This window comes from Triturus cristatus, chromosome 9 (assembly GCF_964204655.1).
Source record: "Triturus cristatus chromosome 9, aTriCri1.1, whole genome shotgun sequence".
In the NCBI taxonomy this organism is placed as follows: domain Eukaryota; kingdom Metazoa; phylum Chordata; class Amphibia; order Caudata; family Salamandridae; genus Triturus; species Triturus cristatus.
In genome coordinates, this window is record NC_140592.1 from 693,724,026 (window position 1) to 693,747,017 (window position 22,992).

The 22,992-nt window shown below is 49.5% G+C and overlaps 1 protein-coding gene across 1 annotated transcript in view; it reads right to left on the minus strand.

Annotated features, from left to right (window-relative positions):
* LOC146798514 (NF-kappa-B inhibitor epsilon-like) overlaps positions 1-1,568 on the minus strand; it is a 105,696-nt gene extending 104,128 nt beyond the window's left edge. The window contains exon 1 of the mRNA XM_085625807.1: positions 1,047-1,568. Within this exon, the coding sequence (XP_085481933.1) occupies positions 1,047-1,303 (257 nt within the window). The 5' untranslated portion in view covers positions 1,304-1,568. The remainder of the gene's footprint in view (positions 1-1,046) is intronic.
* Between the last annotated feature and the right edge of the window lie 21,424 nt (positions 1,569-22,992).

A 22,992-nucleotide genomic window follows, 5' to 3' on the forward strand; every position in this document is an offset into this window, starting at 1 on the left:
CTCTATATGCTTTTAATAAGCATGCACTTGCGTGGTGCGGTTTATTACCGGTAAGGCAGGGGCATAACGAACCTTTCTGCAGTGCAGGGCGCGGAAGCCCTTCTGGGCCTCTACAAACCTTCAGGGGACCCCATTCAGCCAGCCCAAGGCCAAATAATATCTGTGAGATATGGACACTAGGGGCCCAGCATCACATTCTGTCGGGGAGGGAAGGGGGGTCATTTTGAATTAAGCCACTGCTGTGAGCAGTACTAACCAGTGCAAGAGCACATGATAAATGCACGTATTAGGTCTCTGGTGGTTGCAACCAGGCTAACATCAGACTTAAATGTGACAGCGCAATGGTGTGACTGTATCTAGTGTCCTGCCTCAGAACACAGGCCAAAGTTTCTCTTGGTCTCTACCCTTTCCCATAGCGCCACATCTGAACCTGTTTCCCTGGCATTGTACGGCCTTAATGTCTAACTGTAAAAGGTCTGGACACCTGCACAAAGTTTATGGTCTGATGATCACCTTTTACCGTCATCTTATCAACGGCCACAGCCCAGACTTGGCTTCTACAAGGCACAACAGAGCACGGTTATTCTGCACAAATGCATTTGGAAAGCTCCCATTTTCACTACTATAAAAAACACATTTTTCTTATCTATCTTTTGGCACCGCCAGCCTTGCGGTCCGAAATCTTGAAAGGGGTAGATAAAAGAGGACTAGTAACCCCAGAATGCAAAGCAGAAACCTTTAGGCTGGGTGAGGTATTCATGCACGGACGGACCCCAGGGCGCGAGGACTCTGCTGGGGCCTCTACAGTCCTTTGTAATCAACAGCTGATCGTGTGCTGTGACGTTCTTATCGGATCAGGGTTACCTCGGGATTTTGCACTGGACTATCAGTACCTGGGAGCATAATGTAATTAATACCCGAGTAGCGCGTCACTCAGGGCTTTGTGGCTTTGGCGACTGAGGCGTCGGGAGCTAGTATATTTGTTTTTAGAATACAGGAGCTCTATTAACTGTTAAGCGCTATATGCAAAGCAGATGTTTCCTTACGTGTCGCCTTCGTCGGTGAGGAAAGTCCAGGGGTTGGCTCCGGGATCCCGCAGCGGGGTGGCCGACGTCTCCCCGCTCCTCTTCTCGCCGTCCAGCGAGCAGTCGGAGCGGAAGCTGTCCAGGAAGCCCGAGTCCACTCGCTCCTCGTCCGGAGCCTCCTCCCAGGACTTGCAGCCTGGAGCCTTCCCCTGGGCCGGCGCCGCGACGCACTGTCCCCCCTCGCTGCAGGTGCAGGGGCCGCCCTGACGGAAGGCCATGGCACCGATTGCCTCGGCCGAGTGCAGTGCACTACCCTTACGGGTGGCAGCGCCGGGTGCCCACTGACGCTTTGACTGGACAGGCACGCGTTTCGAGGGAAATTCCCGCCGCCTGAGGGATGTTTTCCGGCTGAGTCGACAACAAGAGAATTTGCCCGCAGGTGACAGCTTGGTGACGGGGAATGCCTGTCGCGCTCGCCCTACTGGTTCTGCCAGCGACGCAGATCGCCGAATGTTGTTGAGGTTCGGTTTGTTTTTGGCGTGAGCGAGGGGGCGTGTTTTATCCGAGTCGCTCGCTCGTTCTCCTTGACAACAGCGCTGCAGCAGTCAGCGACAGCCTTTGTCTGATGTGAATGTCGCTGTCTTGCGTGCGGCTCTAATGCTCATAGTAAGAACAACCTCCTCTGTGACACGCCTCTGCCCACACCAGGCAGTTTAACCAAGGCTGACAAAAGCACCATAACGCAGCTCAGATTTTCACAATTCCATAAGTGAGTAGCGCATCCACTCTAGATGTTTTATTTTTGCATTGAATGTTATGTTATATTCTCTATTCATTATAAAATCAGGACTGCCCGTCCCAAAATGCAAAACGTATCCAGACTTCTTGAGCTTATCACTCACACAGCTGGAAAATTTGAGAAGCCTGCACATGAAGGAGAATCACCCTAGAAGGCTTTCGGCCACATCTGTTTCATCAAGCCCCATGATGGGGGGTGAAGTGACGGTCATCGGGAGCAAGAGTTGCACCTCTTTTTCACCTCTTAACTGTGAGATGTGCCTGTTTTGTGTGCGTGTGTGAAGCTTGCACTATTGCTGTACGTGTGTCTGTGAGTTTTTGCACTTTTGCTGTCTGCGCTGTACTTGTTCTGTGCGTCTGAGGGGAGTTAGTGCCGTTGCTGCCAGTGTTGTATTTGCTCTGTGTGTATGTGCGCGAGGAAGAATGCACTTAGTTGTTACCGCTACTTGTTCCATGTGTAAGAAGCTTGCAGTTCTCTTACAGGCTGTGCCGGTGAAGAATTTCTCTCTGCTGCCATCCTACACTTATGACTGTGTGTGTCTTTTGGCAAATTTATATAGCGCGAACTCGAACCGAAGGTATTGGAGCCCTTTACATGAGCACCAGTTACGTTACACAAGATCACATTCATTTATTTGTGTGTGTGGTTGAAGCAGGCGCTGCTGCTTCCCTTGTTAGGTCACGCCTGAGCTAGCGCATCTGCTGTCCTGCAAGACATTTAGTATACGGGTTTTCTAAGTGCTACCAGACCACGCTGGCCTAACGCTTGCGTTCACGCGAGCGTGCACGCGCGCAGCCGCCATCTGCCTCCCTTCCAGCGCGATCACTGCTGCACGCGCACCACTCACACCGATCGCGATCACTTTGACCACTTTCGCGGCCGCGCGGCCATTACTTTTACGGCCGCGCGGCCAATGCTTGTTTAAAATGCACTTTGGCTCCTTTGTGCCCACAGGCGTCGCTGCACTGAGCCTTGAATTTGGCAAACTTTATAAAGCAACGAAGCTTGCAACCTTTTTAGTCACAGAAATAAATGTGGAGTAAGTAGAGGCCGTGCGTGTGTGCCTCTCACACAAGGGTGCTAAAGACATCGCTCTGCCGCCAGACTTTGACTTGCGCCTCTTCTCTTTGAACTTGCCACTTCTGTCTGGAGCCGGATTTCGGAAACTGCCCACATCGCCAAACAACACCTCTGTACTGTTGCTCTATTGCAGGTAGTGCCAAACAACACCTCTGTGCTGTTGCTCCAATGCACGTAGCACCAAACAACACCCCTGTGCTGCCTAGCTCTACTGGTTCCTTCCAGGGATCAGAGCTGCTTTCTGACAGCGAATATCAGCGTTCCTAATTTCGTCTATATAGAAAAAACGAACTGTAATAGTTCTACCTTGAAATATAACTGTCTATCCGAAACACAATGCCGCATGCAGTGTTTTCTTTTGCAATGACTAACGTGGTGCTAAATTATTAGCAGAAACCAAATCGTTTATTTAATCCGGCCGTTTAATCGTTCACCTCTTTAACGTGGATGCTTTCTCCTTATTTCCTCTTTGTTTCTTTACATTGGTCTCTGAGGCGAAATGTGGGGCAGGCGGGGAGCCGTCAGTGCTTTGAAGAGGCGCCTGAGGGTGTTGTTGCCCCTTTAACCTAGAGGTGACCTCTCAGATTGTTAACATAACTTTTGCAGCTTGCTTCCCTTCATGCACAGCGTGTCTGTAGGATCGACCCCTGCCCTGCACATGACAGTCACAACCAGACATGCCAGCATTCTAGAGTAGATCTTACTGCACACCTTCTGAAGCTGCCATCTTTGCAGGTGACATCAAGAGGGGCAAAGTCTTCTGTATTTCTTGGCTCTAAGGCATGGACTCACCTTCCTAGTACTGTGTGTTCCATCGAATCCGAAGTATCTTTTGAACAAGCATTTGCAATGCAATAGGTCTCGCATTTCCGAGAGTTTAAGCTATTAACATTGTAAATGATAATGCCTTTTATTTATGTTTTGGTTTTTAAAACATACATGAAAGGCATTGTCATTTAGAGTGCTAATAGCTTAAACTCTCGGAAATGCGAGACCTATTGCATTTCAAATGCTTGTTTTTACTGTACCTACTGTGCATGTTAGTGACGCATGCATTGCACTTGCCAGTGTTGCCTGTGTATGTGTGGTGTAAGCATGCCTCGAAATGTCCATGCTGCCCGTCTTCTATATCCGTGACGGATATTTGTGCTGCTGCTGCTGCCTGCGCTGCACCATATCTGTTTATGGGAGAAACTTTAGACAAATCCGATTTGTGTGAGCTTGAAACTTACATTGCTAATTTCCATGTTGTACCTTTCCCCTGATGTGTGAGGGAAGCTTGCACTGCTGTTCTGTTTTTAAATGTTGTTCGAATGTATAAAAGGAAGCTTGCACTCTTGCCCCATTTGCTCTGCCTGTTCTATGTGTGAGTCTTACATAACTGTTGCCTCTGCAGTACCTATTGGTTGTGGAAGTGAAGCATGCACTGTTTCTGGCTGTGCTGTACAGTTTTTGTTAGCTAGGACAGTTTGTATTGCTGACACCCACGTTGAACCTGTTCGGTGAATAAAGTATGTTTCTAGGGATGCTGCCTGTGCTTTAACTTAACTATGTGAAAGGTTCACTGCTCTTTGCAGTACATTTTGTGTATGTGCTGGGATATTGCACTGCCTCTATCAGAGCAATTCATGGTTTTTATGTGAGCGAATCTTGCACTGCTGCTTCCTGTGCTTCACCCAATGCTGTGTGCATAATGAAACATGCTTGGCTGCTGCCCTTGTTGCACATGTGTAAGATTGCACTGCTGCTGCCCAGGCTGCACCTGTTCTGCGTGTGAGGGACGCTTGGACTACCTGTGTTTCCCCAGTTCCATGCAATCTACACTGCTGCTAACCCTTTTACATGTTCTGTGTATGAGGAACATGTGCACTGCTGCTGCTTATGCTGTACTATTTTTGTAAATGAGGGAAGCTTGCACTATCTGTGCTGCCACTTTCTCTGTGTGATGAACTATGCACTGCTGTTGCCCCCTTTACATGTTCTGTATATGAGGAACATGTGCACTGCTGCTGATTATGCTGCACCAGTTCTGTAAGTGAAAGAAGCTTGCACTACCAGTGCTGCCACTTTCTGTGCGCGATGAACTGTGCACTGCTGCTGCCCCATTTACATGATCTGTTTGTGAGGAATGTTTGCTCTTATGCTGCACTTGCCTGTGAGTGAGGGAATCTTGTAGTACCTGTGTTGCCACTTTTCACTGTGTGATGAGCCAAGCACCCCTGCTGCACCCTTTACATGTTCTGTGTGTATGAGGAATGTTTGCTCTGCTGCTGCCCATGCTGCACATCTTCTGCGCATGACTGAACTGTTTCCCAGGTGCTTCACTTTCTGCGAGGAGGGGACTCCTGCACTGATGCTGCTTGTGTTGCACCCATTCTGTGCGTGTGTTTGAGTGTGTGTGTGAAGCTTGCTGGGCTGCTATTCATGTTACACTTTTTAAAAACTTCATTTTATTGATAATCAGAAGTTAAAAAAATCCATTATCAAAGAAGTTTCTGTTTACTTCGTAGGGCATATCAATGCCAATATATAGAAATAGTATTCACGCTACACCTGCTCTGGGTTTGAAGGATGCTTGGTTTCATTGCCTTTTGTGTTCTGGGCACGATGGACGTTGCACTGCCCTTGCCTGCACTCTTCCTTTTGTGAGTTTGAGGCATGCTTGCACTGGAGCTGACCATGATGCACTTGTTCTTTGTATCTTTGTGTGAAGCTTGCTCTTCTGCTTTTCACGTTGTTCTGGGTGTGAGGGATTATTTGTTTTATTGCCATTTCTATCCTGCATGTGATGGGAGTTGCACTACTCCTGCCTGTGCTCTTGTGTGTGTGAGGAAAGCTTGCACCGCTGTTGAATATAATTCACTTGTTCTGAGTATGAGGGAAGTCTTTCCTGCTGCTGTTCATGCTGCACCTCTCCTGTTTGTGAATTCTTTGTTTACCTGGTGCTGCCCGCGCTTCCCCTGTGAGCAGTGCTTAATTTATAACAAAAAAAAAGGTGTCAGGGCCCTCGTGAGGAGGCCAATGCAGCTTGCATCACACCCTGCCCCTGCTATGCTGCCAATGATAGTAACAACACAGCTACTAACCATTACACTCTAGCAAGTGTGACAGTTCAAATTCATACTATTACAGGCCTCCAAAGGTATACGAATGGCTTGGGTGTCATGTATTAAGTAATTGTTAATGTATATTCAGCTAATAAACAGATGTGCTGATCCCTAATTAGGCAGACAGCTCCACCATGTGGCAGACTGTCATAAGTGCTGATGCTGACATTTGAGTGCCGGTACCGAGCACCAGAAACCACCGGCTCAAATTAAGAGCTGCCTGTGAGGGAGAGAATGTTACTGCTGCTGCCCTTGCCGCTCTAATTTTGTGTGTGTGTGAGGAGAGCGTTCCCTGCCTCGCTCTATGCCGGACTCATTCATCGTGTGAGAGGTATATGAGGGAAGCCTGCTATGTTTTTAATGGGTTGTTCTGCTTGTTATGGAAATGGCACTGCTTGTGTTCTTCCTGCTCTGTGTGTGAGGAATGCTTGAACCGCTGCTAGGCATGATTCACTTGTTCTGTGCACAAGAGAAGCTTGCACTGTTGCTGTCCATCCTACGACTTTTAGTGTGTGTATGCACTTATTCTAGTGCTGCCTATGCTTCTCCTGTGAGGGAGAAAACATTCTGAGCTGCTGCCCATGCTCCACAAGGTCTCTTCTGTAGAGAGCCAGCCGGGCTCTCCACTACATTGTTGCAATGCACATACTTTCATACACCCCTCGGGGCGGGCTCGACCCAAGGGGATAAATAAACGGTGAGAGACCGCTCGGGGACTTTCCGCCAGATAAGAAGTGCGGTGTGTGTCTGCCATTATTTTACAGCGACCATGCGGCCCTTAGACCCTTGGACCCGCCGCGCTACATCTTCGGGTGAGGACCGCCTCCTACGCTTCAGTCTATGCTGTACCTGTTCACGTGTGAGACAAGTGTGCCAAGGAAGCTTGCTTTGCTTTTTTGCTATTTCTCTTCTTCAATGACGGAAGTTTTACTACTACTCACTTTTTTATCTTGTTCTTTTACTGAAGAATGCTTACTCTGCTGCTCCACACGACCTACTGGAGCATTCTTTGAAGTACATTTGAGCTGTTGCTAAATGGACTTTTCCCACTGTATGGCTATGTTTTTTCAGCGCAACAATGTAGTTTTATTTTTCTGGTCTCCTGCAGTAGTGCAGATTGTGTGTTGTTTAAACAAACTGAAGGCTAGATACACCAGCAAACACGAACCTCCCAACCTGGATACAACCGAAAATACACCAAATACTGGCCAACCCATAGTATCCCTTCTGATGCTGTGATGTAGCCCTCCACCTGAGGTGCAACTTGGCCGTAATATTGTTAGAGGTAACCAAATTCATCCTGGTCTCACAGGGGTAGATGGAGTTTGAGGTGGGGAAGGTGATTTGGTGAGCAGAACTCTGGGCATTTAGTCTGGAGTTTGTCTTCATATCGTGTCTCTAGTTGAAATGTGATGCATTTTAATTTTGGCTATCCTGACCTGCAATATGCACTCATATCCCATTCCTGGTCCAGACTCATTCACAGGGCTCCCATGATGCAACTCTAAATTAATTTTCAATGTGCACAACCACCCACCGAGACCTTCATGGAGCTCCAACTTTCTAGTTCAGGATTCTCCAACGAGTAGCTTGTGATCCACTGATAGCTCTCTGCTACCTATAAGTAGCTCTCCTGTGATCAACCAAGCCTACCAAATTCAAACCTTTTGTTTGGTTGCACTAATGTATGTACGCAAAAATTCCACATTTATTTTCTAGACGAAGGTGTATGTATTTTCAGACCTTCTAAGCAGAGGTTTAGAGAGTAGTTGCTGAATTATAAAAATATACTCAAAGCTGATATTTGAGCAGGTGCGGCTCCTCCGTAATGGCGTAGGAGCGTCACCCCACAGCTGCGCCAGCAGATGATAAATAAAATGAAAATAACACAGTTATTGTAATTTTATTTATGCTGTCTGTCTGAGCCCTGCAATAACTATAGGGCGGGGCAGGGAATGTCAGGAAGGAGTAGTAGAGTACACTCATAAGTGCGCATGTGTACTTGGCCGGCCATCCTAGGCTGGACAAACACACATGCCCACTTATGTTTCTCCAACCCAGCTGTGTTACACAGCAGGCTTGGAGAAAAGGCACAGGCTTCAATGCACCGTCCGAGCGGCAAACAGGCCACCCAGACAAATCCTGGTGCTGCTCTCATGTGAGCAGGGTCTGGATTGGGTGTGGAGCCTGTGCCCTCAGGGCACATCTCCTTCCGGCCTGACGTCGACAAGAGGAGCAGCGAGGCGGCCCTCGGCAAGAGAGGAGGGCAGGCAGGTCTTTTCTTTTTTTCTTTTATATTATTTCAAACACCCCGTGCCCATCCTACCACATAAGATAGGCGTTGGCTGCCACTGTATTTGAGTGATAACTCATACAGCACTGTGGAGATCTATTACTAATAGTATTATCATGGTTCCAGGGGCTTTGCAGTGATAGCTGCTATGTATTACCCATGTAGAGGCCATTCCACATTGAAAAGTCAATTTTTGCATTACTACAAGCAACCATGCCTGATGATTTGCAGTGCTAACTGTTCGTATCTTGCAAACAGTGGCCTCTAATGTACTCTTATCTGATGTGGTCACTACCACAAGATTAATAAAACCAGTAGGTCCAGGTGATTTTTACTGAGCATAAGTAGTGCTTATTAAAGAAAAGGTTGGAGACCTCTGCTTTAGTTTTACCAGTGGTTAATTTGAGCCGGATGGTTTCCTTGTGCTCATCGCCGGCGCTTAATTGTCAACACCGGGGCTTACTCCAGTCTGCCACTTGGAGGCGCTGGTAAAAATGATTATTGACTGCTGCGCATGCCTTTCTTATAACTTTGGGGGCCTAGAGTAGGCTTCATTGTCACACTTTAAAGAGTGTGATGATTCCCTGTCGGAAGAGCAGTGGACCTTCTGCTGTGGACAGCTAGCTGAGCTCTCCCCAAACTATAAACTGAGGCTTATACATTTCAAGTATTTGCATAGATTCTATAGAACACCGATTGCTTTACATAGAATGGGCTTGAGGGAGTATGTCGGCTGTTGGAGGTGCGGGGGTGAACCTGCCTCTTTCTTGTATATGGCGTGGTCCTGCCCCAAACTTACGGAATTTTGGTCCCAGGTGTTCGCGTTAGTCAATCAGATGTTGGGTCGCACTGATGCTCCTTCCCCTGAGGTGGGGATACTGGGATATGTCAAGAACACGCCACCTAAAGAACGTAAACTGCATGCCATGCTTCTTCTGTTTGCTAAACGACAGGTGGCAATACACTGGGGTAGAAGCCGGGTTCCCTCGGTGAAGGGATGGCGGGCAGACGTATCTTATGGTCATGTGCAGCTGAGCGTATTCTGGGACTTGATGCCATCCACCTCTCGTCCGCGGGACATCTGGGAACCATTTGTGCGGTGGGCTCAGGAGCAACGAGAGATAGAGGCTGCACTGGATGAGTGAGTGTGGGGGGTTCGGTGTGTGCCCCGTGGGGCGTGGGGAGGGGGGGGGGTGGTTCGCCTGGGAATGAGGGGAGAGACTCTGGGCGATCACTTTGATTAGCCGTCACCCAATTGGCAATGGAGAGGCCCGGGCCCGATGATATGTATTACTAGGTGGGGGCATTGACAGGTCTGGTCTGGCCCTGCGCGGATGGGTTCTTTAAGTGAAGGTCGACCATATTGCTGGCTTGTGTTGTTGGTTACTATTTGTAACGTTATGTCAACTTCAATAAAGTTTTCAAAAACAAAAAAAAAAAAAAAAACTCATGGATCATATATTGGTGACCTGCTTATTGACTTGAGAGCGCACATTATTGGTGCTGTTTGGAATATTATGTAAATATACGTATACAATTTTATGTTTGTGTTTATATTTTTTTAAATTAAGTTTATTTGTAATACTTAGTTAAAATATATATTAAATGTAATTTCTTTTGTTGACAATATTAATAAGACTTAATGTATTTTATTTAAGTTATATATATTTTTAAGTCGATACTTTTTACATCTATATTTTTTGCTTCAATATTTTTGATTCAATATTATTGTACTTACCTGTTTAAGTATAGGGATTTGATTTTTTTTATTCTATATTTTTGAGTCGATATTTTTGTATGTCTATATTTATTACATCGATATTTAATCAGGGAACCGTCACTGTGCTCTCCTACCACTGGTGGGTTGAGGACTGTTTTGTTCTGCTATTTCGCTTGAATGGCAATAGTAATTATCTTGATCGGCCATTAATCAATGATGTTGTTATTATTTGCCGATATATATACATTCCCATTATGAACATTAATGTTGCACACGAATTAAGCACATTTCATTACCCCTGCAGGTTTATTTCTAAAATAAAAACATCACCAGCATTTAAAAATAAATAAATAAATAAATAAAAAGAGTGTGATGATTAGTAATTGTGTTGGTGCTTTCTTTGGCAGCACTGGTGGGGCAATGTGTGGTGCAAGCTGCAGGGGCTCCTAACAAGTGCTCTGGCACTTCTTTCTTTTACAAATTAAGCACTGATGTTTGACTCCCACAAGGCACTGATTTTACCAGTATCATAACTTTTGCGTAGCAGTTACAATGCACATATAGCCTGCCCCAGGGCCGGCTTTAGCGCAATGCGACCGGTGCGGCTGTTGACCTGTGGAGGGGTGCTGACCTCAGTGGGGGGGCACTGTGTTTAGCAATGATTGGAGAGACGAGGGGCACTTTTGCTCAGTGGTAGTGAGAGAATCTGAGGAGGCGGTCATGGGTGTGAGGGCACCAAAAATGATTGTCGCACCAGGCGCCACCTGCGCTAAAGCCGGCCCTGGCCTGCCCTACAACAAGCGCCGCTATCCCACTCCTGAGGTCCATAAGGGTCTCCACACAACTGAACATTTTTAGTGACTGACACCATGCACTGGTAGCCCAGTACCAAGAGCATAAAAGAGAATAACTAAGGAAGATGAGAGACTGGCATAACGATCTGTATGTGTGACATGCACAAAAAGATAGTTTCACAAAAATATTGTGTCTCAGAAATGTCGGCTCTTGCTTGTTAACCCCTTGTATGCCAATGACGAGCTGGACTCGTCATGGAGCACAGTCGCGCTGTGCCCATGACGCGTCCAGCTCGTCATGAGGCATACCCTAGGGAATCCCTCTGGTGCGGGCACCAGAGGGATTCCCTTTCGTGCAAAATAGCCTCGGGAGCTGGGGAAGAGCTTCCCCAGCACGCGAGGCCCCCCCCCTTTCACTGCAATGACGATCGGCGCGCACGTCGCGCCGACGTCATTACAGTGAAAGTGAAACTGAAATGAGCCAAGAGGGTCATTTCAGGTTTCACTTTGTACGTGCTCAGGGGGCTATCTCAGCCCCCTGAGCACGTACAAACACGGGAGAGGTATCGTTGGAAAGGGGAGAATCTCCCCTTTCCAATGGTACCCCTCCCCAGTGGATCCCTGCTTGGGGATCGCCACAGGAGGGCGATCCCCAAGCAGGGATCCACCCACTAGACACCAGGGAGGGGGGAGCGGCCCCTTGGGCAAGGGCCTTTGCTCCCCCCTGTATATTTTGGCCATTTTAGTCTTTTTGCCCCCCCTGGGGGGCAGATGGGGGCATTTGCCCCCAATCTGCCCCCCCGGGGGGGGTAAAAAGCCCACTAGACACCAGGGAAGTTACATAAATAAATAAATAGGGGTGGGGGCTGCCCAAAACGGGCAGGCCCATGCCCCCACCCCCCCTCCCCAATTACTACAGTCTTTCTGCCCCCCCGGGGGGCAGATGGGGCATTGGCCCCTAATCTGCCCCTCCGGGGGGGGGGGCAGAAAGCCCACTAAACACCAGGGATTAGTTTGTAGTTTTATTTTTAGGGTGGGGACTGCCCGCAACGGGCAAGCCAATGCCCCCACCCACCACCATTAAAGCCTGCTTATTGACTTGAGAGCGCACATTATTGGTGCTGTTTGGAATATTATGTAAATATACGTATACAATTTTATGTTTGTGTTTATATTTTTTTAAATTAAGTTTATTTGTAATACTTAGTTAAAATATATATTAAATGTAATTTCTTTTGTTGACAATATTAATAAGACTTAATGTATTTTATTTAAGTTATATATATTTTTAAGTCGATACTTTTTACATCTATATTTTTTGCTTCAATATTTTTGATTCAATATTATTGTACTTACCTGTTTAAGTATAGGGATTTGATTTTTTTTATTCTATATTTTTGAGTCGATATTTTTGTATGTCTATATTTATTACATCGATATTTAATCAGGGAACCGTCACTGTGCTCTCCTACCACTGGTGGGTTGAGGACTGTTTTGTTCTGCTATTTCGCTTGAATGGCAATAGTAATTATCTTGATCGGCCATTAATCAATGATGTTGTTATTATTTGCCGATATATATACATTCCCATTATGAACATTAATGTTGCACACGAATTAAGCACATTTCATTACCCCTGCAGGTTTATTTCTAAAATAAAAACATCACCAGCATTTAAAAATAAATAAATAAATAAATAAAAAGAGTGTGATGATTAGTAATTGTGTTGGTGCTTTCTTTGGCAGCACTGGTGGGGCAATGTGTGGTGCAAGCTGCAGGGGCTCCTAACAAGTGCTCTGACACTTCTTTCTTTTACAAATTAAGCACTGATGTTTGACTCCCACAAGGCACTGATTTTACCAGTATCATAACTTTTGCGTAGCAGTTACAATGCACATATAGCCTGCCCCAGGGCCGGCTTTAGCGCAATGCGACCGGTGCGGCTGTTGACCTGTGGAGGGGTGCTGACCTCAGTGGGGGGGCACTGTGTTTAGCAATGATTGGAGAGACGAGGGGCACTTTTGCTCAGTGGTAGTGAGAGAATCTGAGGAGGCGGTCATGGGTGTGAGGGCACCAAAAATGATTGTCGCACCAGGCGCCACCTGCGCTAAAGCCGGCCCTGGCCTGCCCTACAACAAGCGCCGCTATCCCACTCCTGAGGTCCATAAGGGTCTCCACACAACTGAACATTTTTAGTGACTGACACCATGCACTGGTAGCCCAGTACCAAGAGCATAAAAGAGAATAACTAAGGAAGATGAGAGACTGGCATAACGATCTGTATGTGTGACATGCACAAAAAGATAGTTTCACAAAAATATTGTGTCTCAGAAATGTCGGCTCTTGCTTGTTAACCCCTTGTATGCCAATGACGAGCTGGACTCGTCATGGAGCACAGTCGCGCTGTGCCCATGACGAGTCCAGCTCGTCATGAGGCATACCCTAGGGAATCCCTCTGGTGCGGGTACCAGAGGGATTCCCTTTCGTGCAAAATAGCCTCGGGAGCTGGGGAAGAGCTTCCCCAGCACGCGAGGCCCCCCCCCTTTCACTGCAATGACGATCGGCGCGCACGTCGCGCCGACGTCATTACAGTGAAAGTGAAACTGAAATGAGCCAAGAGGGTCATTTCAGGTTTCACTTTGTACGTGCTCAGGGGGCTATCTCAGCCCCCTGAGCACGTACAAACACGGGAGAGGTATCGTTGGAAAGGGGGTACCCCAGTGGATCCCTGCTTGGGGATCGCCACAGGAGGGCGATCCCCAAGCAGGGATCCACCCACTAGACACCAGGGAGGGGGGAGCGGCCCCTTGGGCAAGGGCCTTTGCTCCCCCCTGTATATTTTGGCCATTTTAGTCTTTTTGCCCCCCCTGGGGGGCAGATGGGGGCATTTGCCCCCAATCTGCCCCCCCGGGGGGGGTAAAAAGCCCACTAGACACCAGGGAAGTTACATAAATAAATAAATAGGGGTGGGGGCTGCCCAAAACGGGCAGGCCCATGCCCCCACCCCCCCTCCCCAATTACTACAGTCTTTCTGCCCCCCCGGGGGGCAGATGGGGCATTGGCCCCTAATCTGCCCCTCCGGGGGAGGGGCAGAAAGCCCACTAAACACCAGGGATTAGTTTGTAGTTTTATTTTTAGGGTGGGGACTGCCCGCAACGGGCAAGCCAATGCCCCCACCCACCACCATTAAAGCCTTTCTGCCCCCCCTGGGGGGCAGATGGGGCATCGGCCCCCAATCTGCCCCCCCGGGGGGCAAAAAGCCCACTAGACACCAGAGAATTGTAAAAAGAAAAAATAGGGGTGGGGGCTGCCCAAAACGGGCAGGCCCATGCCCCCACCCCCCCTCCCCAATTACTACAGTCTTTCTGCCCCCCCTGGGGGGCAGATGGGGCATTGGCCCCTAATCTGCCCCTCCGGGGGGGGGGGGGGCAGAAAGCCCACTAAACAACAGGGATTAGTTTGTAGTTTTATTTTTAGGGTGGAGACTGCCCGCAACGGGCAAGCCAATGCCCCCACCCACCACCATTAAAGCCTTTCTGCCCCCCCTGGGGGGCAGATGGGGCATCGGCCCCCAATCTGCCCCCCCGGGGGGCAAAAAGCCCACTAGACACCAGAGAATTGTAAAAAGAAAAAATAGGGGTGGGGGCTGCCCAAAACGGGCAGGCCCATGCCCCCACCCCACCCCCCCCAATTACTACAGTCTTTTGGCCCCCCCGGGGGGCAGATGGGGCATTGGCCCCTAATCTGCCCCTTCGGGGGGGCAGAAAGCCCACTAAACACCAGGGATTCGTTTTTAGTTTTATTTTTAGGGTGGGGGCTGCCCGCAACGGGCACGCCAATGCCCCCACCCACCCGCCACCATTACAGCCTTTCTGCCCCCCCCTGGGGGCAGATGGGGCATCGGCCCCCAATCTGCCCCCCCGGGGGGGGCAAAAAGCCCACTAGACACCAGGGAATTGTTAAAAAAAAATAGGGGTGGGGGCTGCCCAAAACGGGCAGGCCCATACCCCCACCCCACCCCACTTATTACAGTCTTTCTGCCCCCCCTGGGTGGCAGATGGGGCATTGGCCCCTAATCTGCCCCTTCGGGGGGGGCAGAAAGCCCAGTAAACACCAGGGATTTTTTTGGCGCAATTGGAGGCAGATGGGAGCTGTAGCCCCCAGTCTGGCCCCCCCTGGGGGCGCAGAATGCCGACTAGAAAACATGGATTTTTTTGTTTTATTAGTGTAGGGGTAGGGGCTCCCCAAAATGGGCATGACAATACCCCACCCCACCCCCAGAGAAATTCCAGTCTTTCTGCCACCCCGGTAGGGCAGATGGTGGCAGTGGCCCTGATCTGCCCCCTGGGGGGGCAGAAAGCCCAGTAGGCGCCAGCGAGTATGCAGGCTTTTTTTATGCGTGGGGGTGGGGGCTACCCAAAATGGTCATACCAATGCCCCCACCCCCACAAAAAATAGCCACAGTCTTTCTGCCCCTTTAGGGGCATATCAGGATGAAACCCCCTTCCCCGATTCCCCCCCAGGGCGGCAGAAAGCCCACTGGGCTCCGATTTTTTTTTTAGCAATGTGCATACCTGTGGATTTTGGGCCCTAGCGCAGTTGGCACGTAGGCAAACCTAGCAAAACTGTACATTCTTTAAAACTAGACACCAAGGGGAATCCTGGATGGGGTGACTTCACTGGCTCTCACCAGGTTCTGTTACCCAGAATCCATTGCAAACCTAAAAATGTGTTCAAAATAACACTTTTTCCTCACATTTCTTTGTCGGAAAGTTCTGGAATCTGCGTGGGTCCACAAAATTCCACTCACCCTGCGTTCCCCAAAGTCTTCAAAGAAAAATGGTACCTCACTTGCGTGGGTAGGCATAGTGCCCGCGTCAGGCAAGGGCCCAAAACCTAATGAGGAGACATCAAAATTACCTATCACAAAACAACCTGGATTTGCAAAGGGGGTCCTATGAGTTTTTGGCCCCGGGCTTGGCGGCCACCTAGGGAAACCTACCAAACCCACACATTTCTGAAAACTAGACACCCGGGGGATTCCAGGGAGGTATGGTTTGCGTGGATCCCCCCACGTTTCCTTACCCAGAATGCCCTGCAAACCTCAAATTTGGCTAAAAAAATCACCTTTTTCACACATTTTTGTGTGGGAAAGTTGTGGCATCACCGGGCTGACACAAATTTCCTACCACCCAGCGTTCCCCCGGGTCTCCCGATTAAAACGGTGCCTCACTCGTGTGGGAGGCCCAAGTACCCGCGACAGGCAAGGCCCCAAAACGTATTGAGGCGACATGAAAATTGCCTACCTCAAAACGACCTGGTTTTGCAAGGGGGGTCACCTGGGTTTTTGGCCCGGTGCTCAGCGACCACCTAGGGGAACCTACCAAACCCACACATTTCTGAAAACTAGACACCCGGGGGATTCCAGGGAGGTATGGCTTGCATGGATCCCCCCACGTTTCCTTACCCAGAATGCCCTGCAAACCTCAAATTTAGCTGAAAAAATCACCTTTTTCACACATTTTTGTGTGGGAAAGTTGAGGCATAACCGGGCTGACACAAATTCCCTACCACCCAGCGTTCCCCCGGGTCTCCCGATAAAAACGGTGCTACACTCGTGTGGGAGACCCAAGTACCCGCGACAGACAAGGCCCCAAAACGTATTGAGGCGACATGAAAATTGCCTACCTCAAAACGACCTGGTTTTGCAAGCGGGGTCACCTGGGTTTTTGGCCCGGTGCTCGGCGGCCACCTAGGGGAACCTACCAAACCCACACATGTCTGAAAACTAGACACCCAGGGGATTCCAGGGAGGTATGGCTTGCGTGGATCCCCCAACGTTTCCTTACCCAGAATGCCCTGCAAACCTCAAATTTAGCTGAAAACATCACCTTTTTCACATATTTTTGTGTGGGAAAGTTGAGGCATCACCGGGCTGACACAAATTTCCTACCACCCAGCGTTCCCCCGGGTCTCCCGATAAAAACGGTGCCTCACTCGTGTGGGAGGCCCAAGTACCCGCGACAGGCAAGGGCCCAAAACGTATTGAGGCAACATGAAAATTGCCTACCTCAAAACGACCTGGTTTTGCAAGGGGGGTCACCTGGGTTTTTGGCCCGGTGCTCAGCGGCCATCTAGGGGAACCTACCAAACCCACACATTTCTGAAAACTAGAAACCCAGGGGATTCCAGGGAGGTATGGCTTGCGTGGATCCCCCCTCGTTTCCTTACCCAGAATGCCCTGCACACCTAAAATTTAGCTGAAAAAATCACCTTTTTCACATATTTTGTGTGGGAAAGTTGAGGCATCACCGGGCTGACACAAATTTCCTACCACCCAGCGTTCCCCCGGGTCTCCCGATAAAAACGGTGCCTCACTCGTGTGGGAGGCCCAAGTACCTGTGACAGGCAAGGCCCCAAAACGTATTGAGGCGACATGAAAATTGCCTACCTCAAAACAACCTGGTTTTGCAAGGGGGTTCACCTGGGTTTTTGGCCCAGTGCTCAGCGGCCACCTAGGGGAGCCTACCAAAGCCACACATTTCTGAAAACTAGACACCCAGGGGATTCCAGGGAGGTATGGCTTGCGTGGATCCCCCAACGTTTCCTTACCCAGAATGCCCTGCAAACCTCAAATTTAGCTGAAAACATCACCTTTTTCACACATTTTTGTGAGGGAAAGTTGAGGCATCACCGGGCTGACACAAATTTCCTACCACCCAGCGTTCCCCCGGGTCTCCCGATAAAAACGGTGCCTCACTCGTGTGGGAGGCCCAAGTACCCGCGACAGGCAAGGGCCCAAAATGTATTGAGGCAACATGAAAATTGCCTACCTCAAAACGACCTGGTTTTGCAAGGGGGGTCACCTGGGTTTTTGGCCCGGTGCTCAGCGGCCACCTAGGGGAACCTACCAAACCCACACATTTCTGAAAACTAGACACCCGGGGGATTCCAGGGAGGTATGGCTTGCGTGGATCCCCCCACGTTTCCTTACCCAGAATGCCCTGCAAACCTCAAATTTAGCTGAAAAAATCACCTTTTTCACACATTTTTGTGTGGGAAAGTTGAGGCATCACCGGGCTGACACAAATTTCCTACCACCCAGCATTCCCCCGGGTCTCCCGATAAAAACGGTGCCTCACTCGTGTGGGAGGCCCAAGTACCCGCGACAGGCAAGGGCCCAAAACGTATTGAGGCGACCTGAAAATTGCCTACCTCAAAACGACCTGGTTTTGCAAGGGGGTCACCTGGGTTTTTGGCCCGGTGCTCAGCGGCCACCTAGGGGAACCTACCAAACCCACACATTTCTGAAAACTAGACACCCGGGGGATTCCAGGGAGGTATGGCTTGCGTGGATCCCCCCACGTTTCCTTACCCAGAATGCCCTGCTAACCTCAAATGTTGCTGAAAAAATCACCTTTTTCACACATTTTTGTGTGGGAAAGTTGAGGCATCACTGGGCTGACAAAAATTTCCTACCACCCAGCGATCCCCCGGGTCTCCCGATAAAAACGCTGCCTCACTCGTGTGGGAGGCCCAAGTACCCGCGACAGGCAAGGCCCCAAAACGTATTGAGGCGACATGAAAATTGCCTACCTCAAAACGACCTGGTTTTGCAAGGGGGGTCACCTGGGTTTTTGGCCCGGTGCTCGGCGGCCACCTAAGGGATTCTACCAAACCCACACATTTCTGAAAGCTAGACACCGAGGGGATTCCAGGGAGGTATGGCTTGCGTGGATCCCCCAACGTTTCCTTACCCAGAATGCCCTGCAAACCTCAAATTTAGCTGAAAAAATCACCTTTTTCACACATTTTTGTGTGGGAAAGTTGAGGCATCACTGGGCTGACAAAAATTTCCTACCACCCAGCGATCCCCCGGGTCTCCCGATAAAAACGCTGCCTCACTCGTGTGGGAGGCCCAAGTACCCGCGACAGGCAAGGCCCCAAAACGTATTGAGGCGACATGAAAATTGCCTACCTCAAAACGACCTGGTTTTGCAAGGGGGGTCACCTGGGTTTTTGGCCCGGTGCTCGGCGGCCACCTAAGGGATTCTACCAAACCCACACATTTCTGAAAGCTAGACACCGAGGGGATTCCAGGGAGGTATGGCTTGCGTGGATCCCCCAACGTTTCCTTACCCAGAATGCCCTGCAAACCTCAAATTTAGCTGAAAAAATCACCTTTTTCACACATTTTTGTGTGGGAATGTTGAGGCATCACCGGGCTGACACAAATTTCCTACCACCCACCGTTCCCCCGGGTCTCCCGATAAAAACGGTGCCTCACTCGTGTGGGAGGCCCAAGTACCCGCGACAGGCAAGGCCCCAAAACGTATTGAGGCGACATGAAAATTGCCTACCTCAAAACGACCTGGTTTTGCAAGGGGGTCACCTGGGTTTTTGGCCCGGTGCTCGGCGGCCACCTAAGGGAACCTACCAAACCCACACATTTCTGAAAACTAGACACGCAGGGGATTCCAGGGAGGTATGGCTTGCGTGGATCCCCCAACGTTTCCTTACCCAAAATGCCCTGCAACCCTCAAACTTAGCTGAAAACATCACCTTTTTCACACATTTTTGTGTGGGAAAGTTGAGGCATCACCGGGCTGACACAAATTTCCTACCACCCAGCATTCCCCCGGGTCTCCCGATAAAAACGGTGCCTCACTCGTGTGGGAGGCCCAAGTACCCGCGACAGGCAAGGGCCCAAAACGTATTGAGGCGACATGAAAATTGCCTACCTCAAAACGACCTGGTTTTGCAAGGGGGTTCACCTGGGTTTTTGGCCCGGTGCTCAGCGGCCACCTAGGGGAACCTACCAAACCCACACATTTCTGAAAACTAGACACCCGGGGGATTCCAGGGAGGTATGGCTTGCGTGGATCCCCCCACGTTTCCTTACCCAGAATGCCCTGCTAACCTCAAATTTTGCTGAAAAAATCACCTTTTTCACACATTTTTGTGTGGGAAAGTTGAGGCATCACTGGGCTGACACAAATTTCCTACCACCCAGCGTTCCCCCGGGTCTCCCGATAAAAACGGTGCCTCACTCGTGTGGGAGGCCCAAGTACCCGCGACAGGCAAGGCCCCAAAACGTATTGAGGCGACATGAAAATTGCCTACCTCAAAACGACCTGGTTTTGCAAGGGGGGTCACCTGGGTTTTTGGCCCGGTGCTCGGCGGCCACCTAAGGGAACCTACCAAACCCACACATTTCTGAAAACTAGACACCCAGGGGATTCCAGGGAGGTATGGCTTGCGTGGATCCCTCAACGTTTCCTAACCCAGAATGCCCTGCAAACCTCAAATTTAGCTGAAAACATCACCTTTTTCACACATTTTTGTGTGGGAAAGTTGAGGCATCACCGGGCTGACACAAATTTCCTACCACCCAGCGTTCCCCCGGGTCTCCCGATAAAAACGGTGCCTCACTCGTGTGGGAGGCCCAAGTACCCGCGACAGGCAAGGCCCCAAAACGTATTGAGGCAACATGAAAATTGCCTACCTCAAAACGACCTGGTTTTGCAAGGGGGTTCACCTGGGTTTTTGGCCCGGTGCTCAGCGGCCACCTAGGGGAACCTACCAAACCCACACATTTCTGAAAACTAGACACCCGGGGGATTCCAGGGAGGTATGGCTTGCGTGGATCCCCCCACGTTTCCTTACCCAGAATGCCCTGCTAACCTCAAATTTTGCTGAAAAAATCACCTTTTTCACACATTTTTGTGTGGGAAAGTTGAGGCATCACTGGGCTGACACAAATTTCCTACCACCCAGCGTTCCCCCGGGTCTCCCGATAAAAACGGTGCCTCACTCGTGTGGGAGGCCCAAGTACCCGCAACAGGCAAGGCCCCAAAACGTATTGAGGCGACATGAAAATTGCCTACCTCAAAACGACCTGGTTTTGCAAGGGGGGTCACCTGGGTTTTTGGCCCGGTGCTCGGCGGCCACCTAAGGGAACCTACCAAACCCACACATTTCTGAAAACTAGACACCCAGGGGATTCCAGGGAGGTATGGCTTGCGTGGATCCCTCAACGTTTCCTAACCCAGAATGCCCTGCAAACCTCAAATTTAGCTGAAACCATCACCTTTTTCACACATTTTTGTGTGGGAAAGTTGAGGCATCACCGGGCTGACACAAATTTCCTACCACCCAGCGTTCCCCCGGGTCTCCCGATAAAAACGGTGCCTCACTCGTGTGGGAGGCCCAAGTACCCGCGACAGGCAAGGCCCCAAAACGTATTGAGGCAACATGAAAATTGCCTACCTCAAAACGACCTGGTTTTGCAAGGGGGGTCACCTGGGTTTTTGGCCCGGTGCTCAGCGGCCACCAAGAGGAACCTACCAAACCCACACATTTCTGAAAACTAGACACCCGGGGGATTCCAGGGAGGTATGGCTTGCGTGGATCCCCCCACGTTTTCTTACCCAGAATGCCCTGCAAACCTCAAATTTAGCTGAAAAAATCACCTTTTTCACACATTTTTGTGTGGGAAAGTTGAGGCATCACCGGGCTGACACAAATTTCCTACCACGCAGCGTTCCCCTGGGTCTCCCGATAAAAACGGTGCCTCACTCGTGTGGGAGGCCCAAGTACCCGCGACAGGCAAGGCCCCAAAACGTATTGAGGCGACATGAAAATTGCCTACCTCAAAACGACCTGGTTTTGCAAGGGGGGTCACCTGGGTTTTTGGCCCCGTGCTCGGCGGCCACCTAAGGGAACCTACCAAACCCACACATTTCTGAAAGCTAGACACCCAGGGGATTCCAGGGAGGTATGGCTTGCGTGGATCCCCCAACGTTTCCTTACCCAGAATGCCCTGCAAACCTCAAATGTAGCTGAAAATATCACCTTTTTCACACATTTTTGTGTGGGAAAGTTGAGGCATCACCGGGCTGACACAAATTTCCTACCACCCAGCGTTCCCCCGGGTCTCCCGATAAAAACGGTGCCTCACTCGTGTGGGAGGCCCAAGTACCCGCGACAGGCAAGGGCCCAAAACGTATTGAGGTGACATGAAAATTGCCTACCTCAAAACGACCTGGTTTTGCAAGGGGGGTCACCTGGGTTTTGGCCCGGTGCTCAGCGGCCACCAAGGGGAACCTACCAAACCCACACATTTCTGAAAACTAGACACCCAGGGGATTCCAGGGAGGTATGGCTTGCGTGGATCCAAAAAATGTGTGAAAAATGTGATTTTTTCAGCTAAAATTGAGGTTTGCAGGGGATTCTGGGTAAGGAAACGTTGGGGGATCCACGCAAGCCATGCCTCCCTGGAAGCACACGGGTGTCTAGTTTTCAAAAATGTATAGGTTTGCTAGGTTTCCCAAGGTACCCGCAGATCTAGGGTTCAAAAACTACAGCTAGACATTTTGCCAAAAACTTTCCACCACAGAAATGTGTGGAAAATGTGTTTTTTTTGTCAATTTTTTAGGTTTGCAAGGGATTCTGGGTATCAGACCCTGGTGTGAGGCCATCAAGTCACCCCATCCTGGATTCCCCTGGGTGTCTAGTTTTCAAAAATGTATAGGTTTGCTAGGTTTCCCAAGGTGCCCGCAGAGCTAGGGTTCAAAAACTAGAGCTAGGCACTTTGCCAAAAAAGGGTACATTTTCACTGCGATATTGAGTTGTGACCACGTTGCGTTTTGCGCCGTTTCCTGTCGCGGGCACTATGCCTACCCACACAAGTGAGGTACCATTTTTATCGGGAGACTTAGGGTAATTCAGTTTTGTAAAGGAACTGTTATTATCTATTGACTTTCGATGCATTTCTGCCTTCCAAATGAAAGATATTGTGTAAAAAAGAAGGCATTCTAAAAAATGACTGATAATTCTCATGCTAGTATGAGTATCCCCAATTTCAGAAATGTGCAAATATCTACTGTTTCTAAACTCTATATTTTGTTCCCATTTCAGAAATACATAGGTGTCTTTCATACCGATTTTTCCATGTACACATTTTTACAGAATAATTACTATATACCCGGTACATAATAAAAAACCATTGCAAGTTGCTGCTCAGTTTTTGGCTCTGGGTTCGTCGGGTTCTTGGTGAACCTACAAGTCCTATATATCCCCACAACCAGTAATGTCTAGCGGATGTAATGGTATATTGCTTTCAAAGAACTGTCATAATTAGAAGAAGTTACAGGTGAAAACGTTGACACAAAA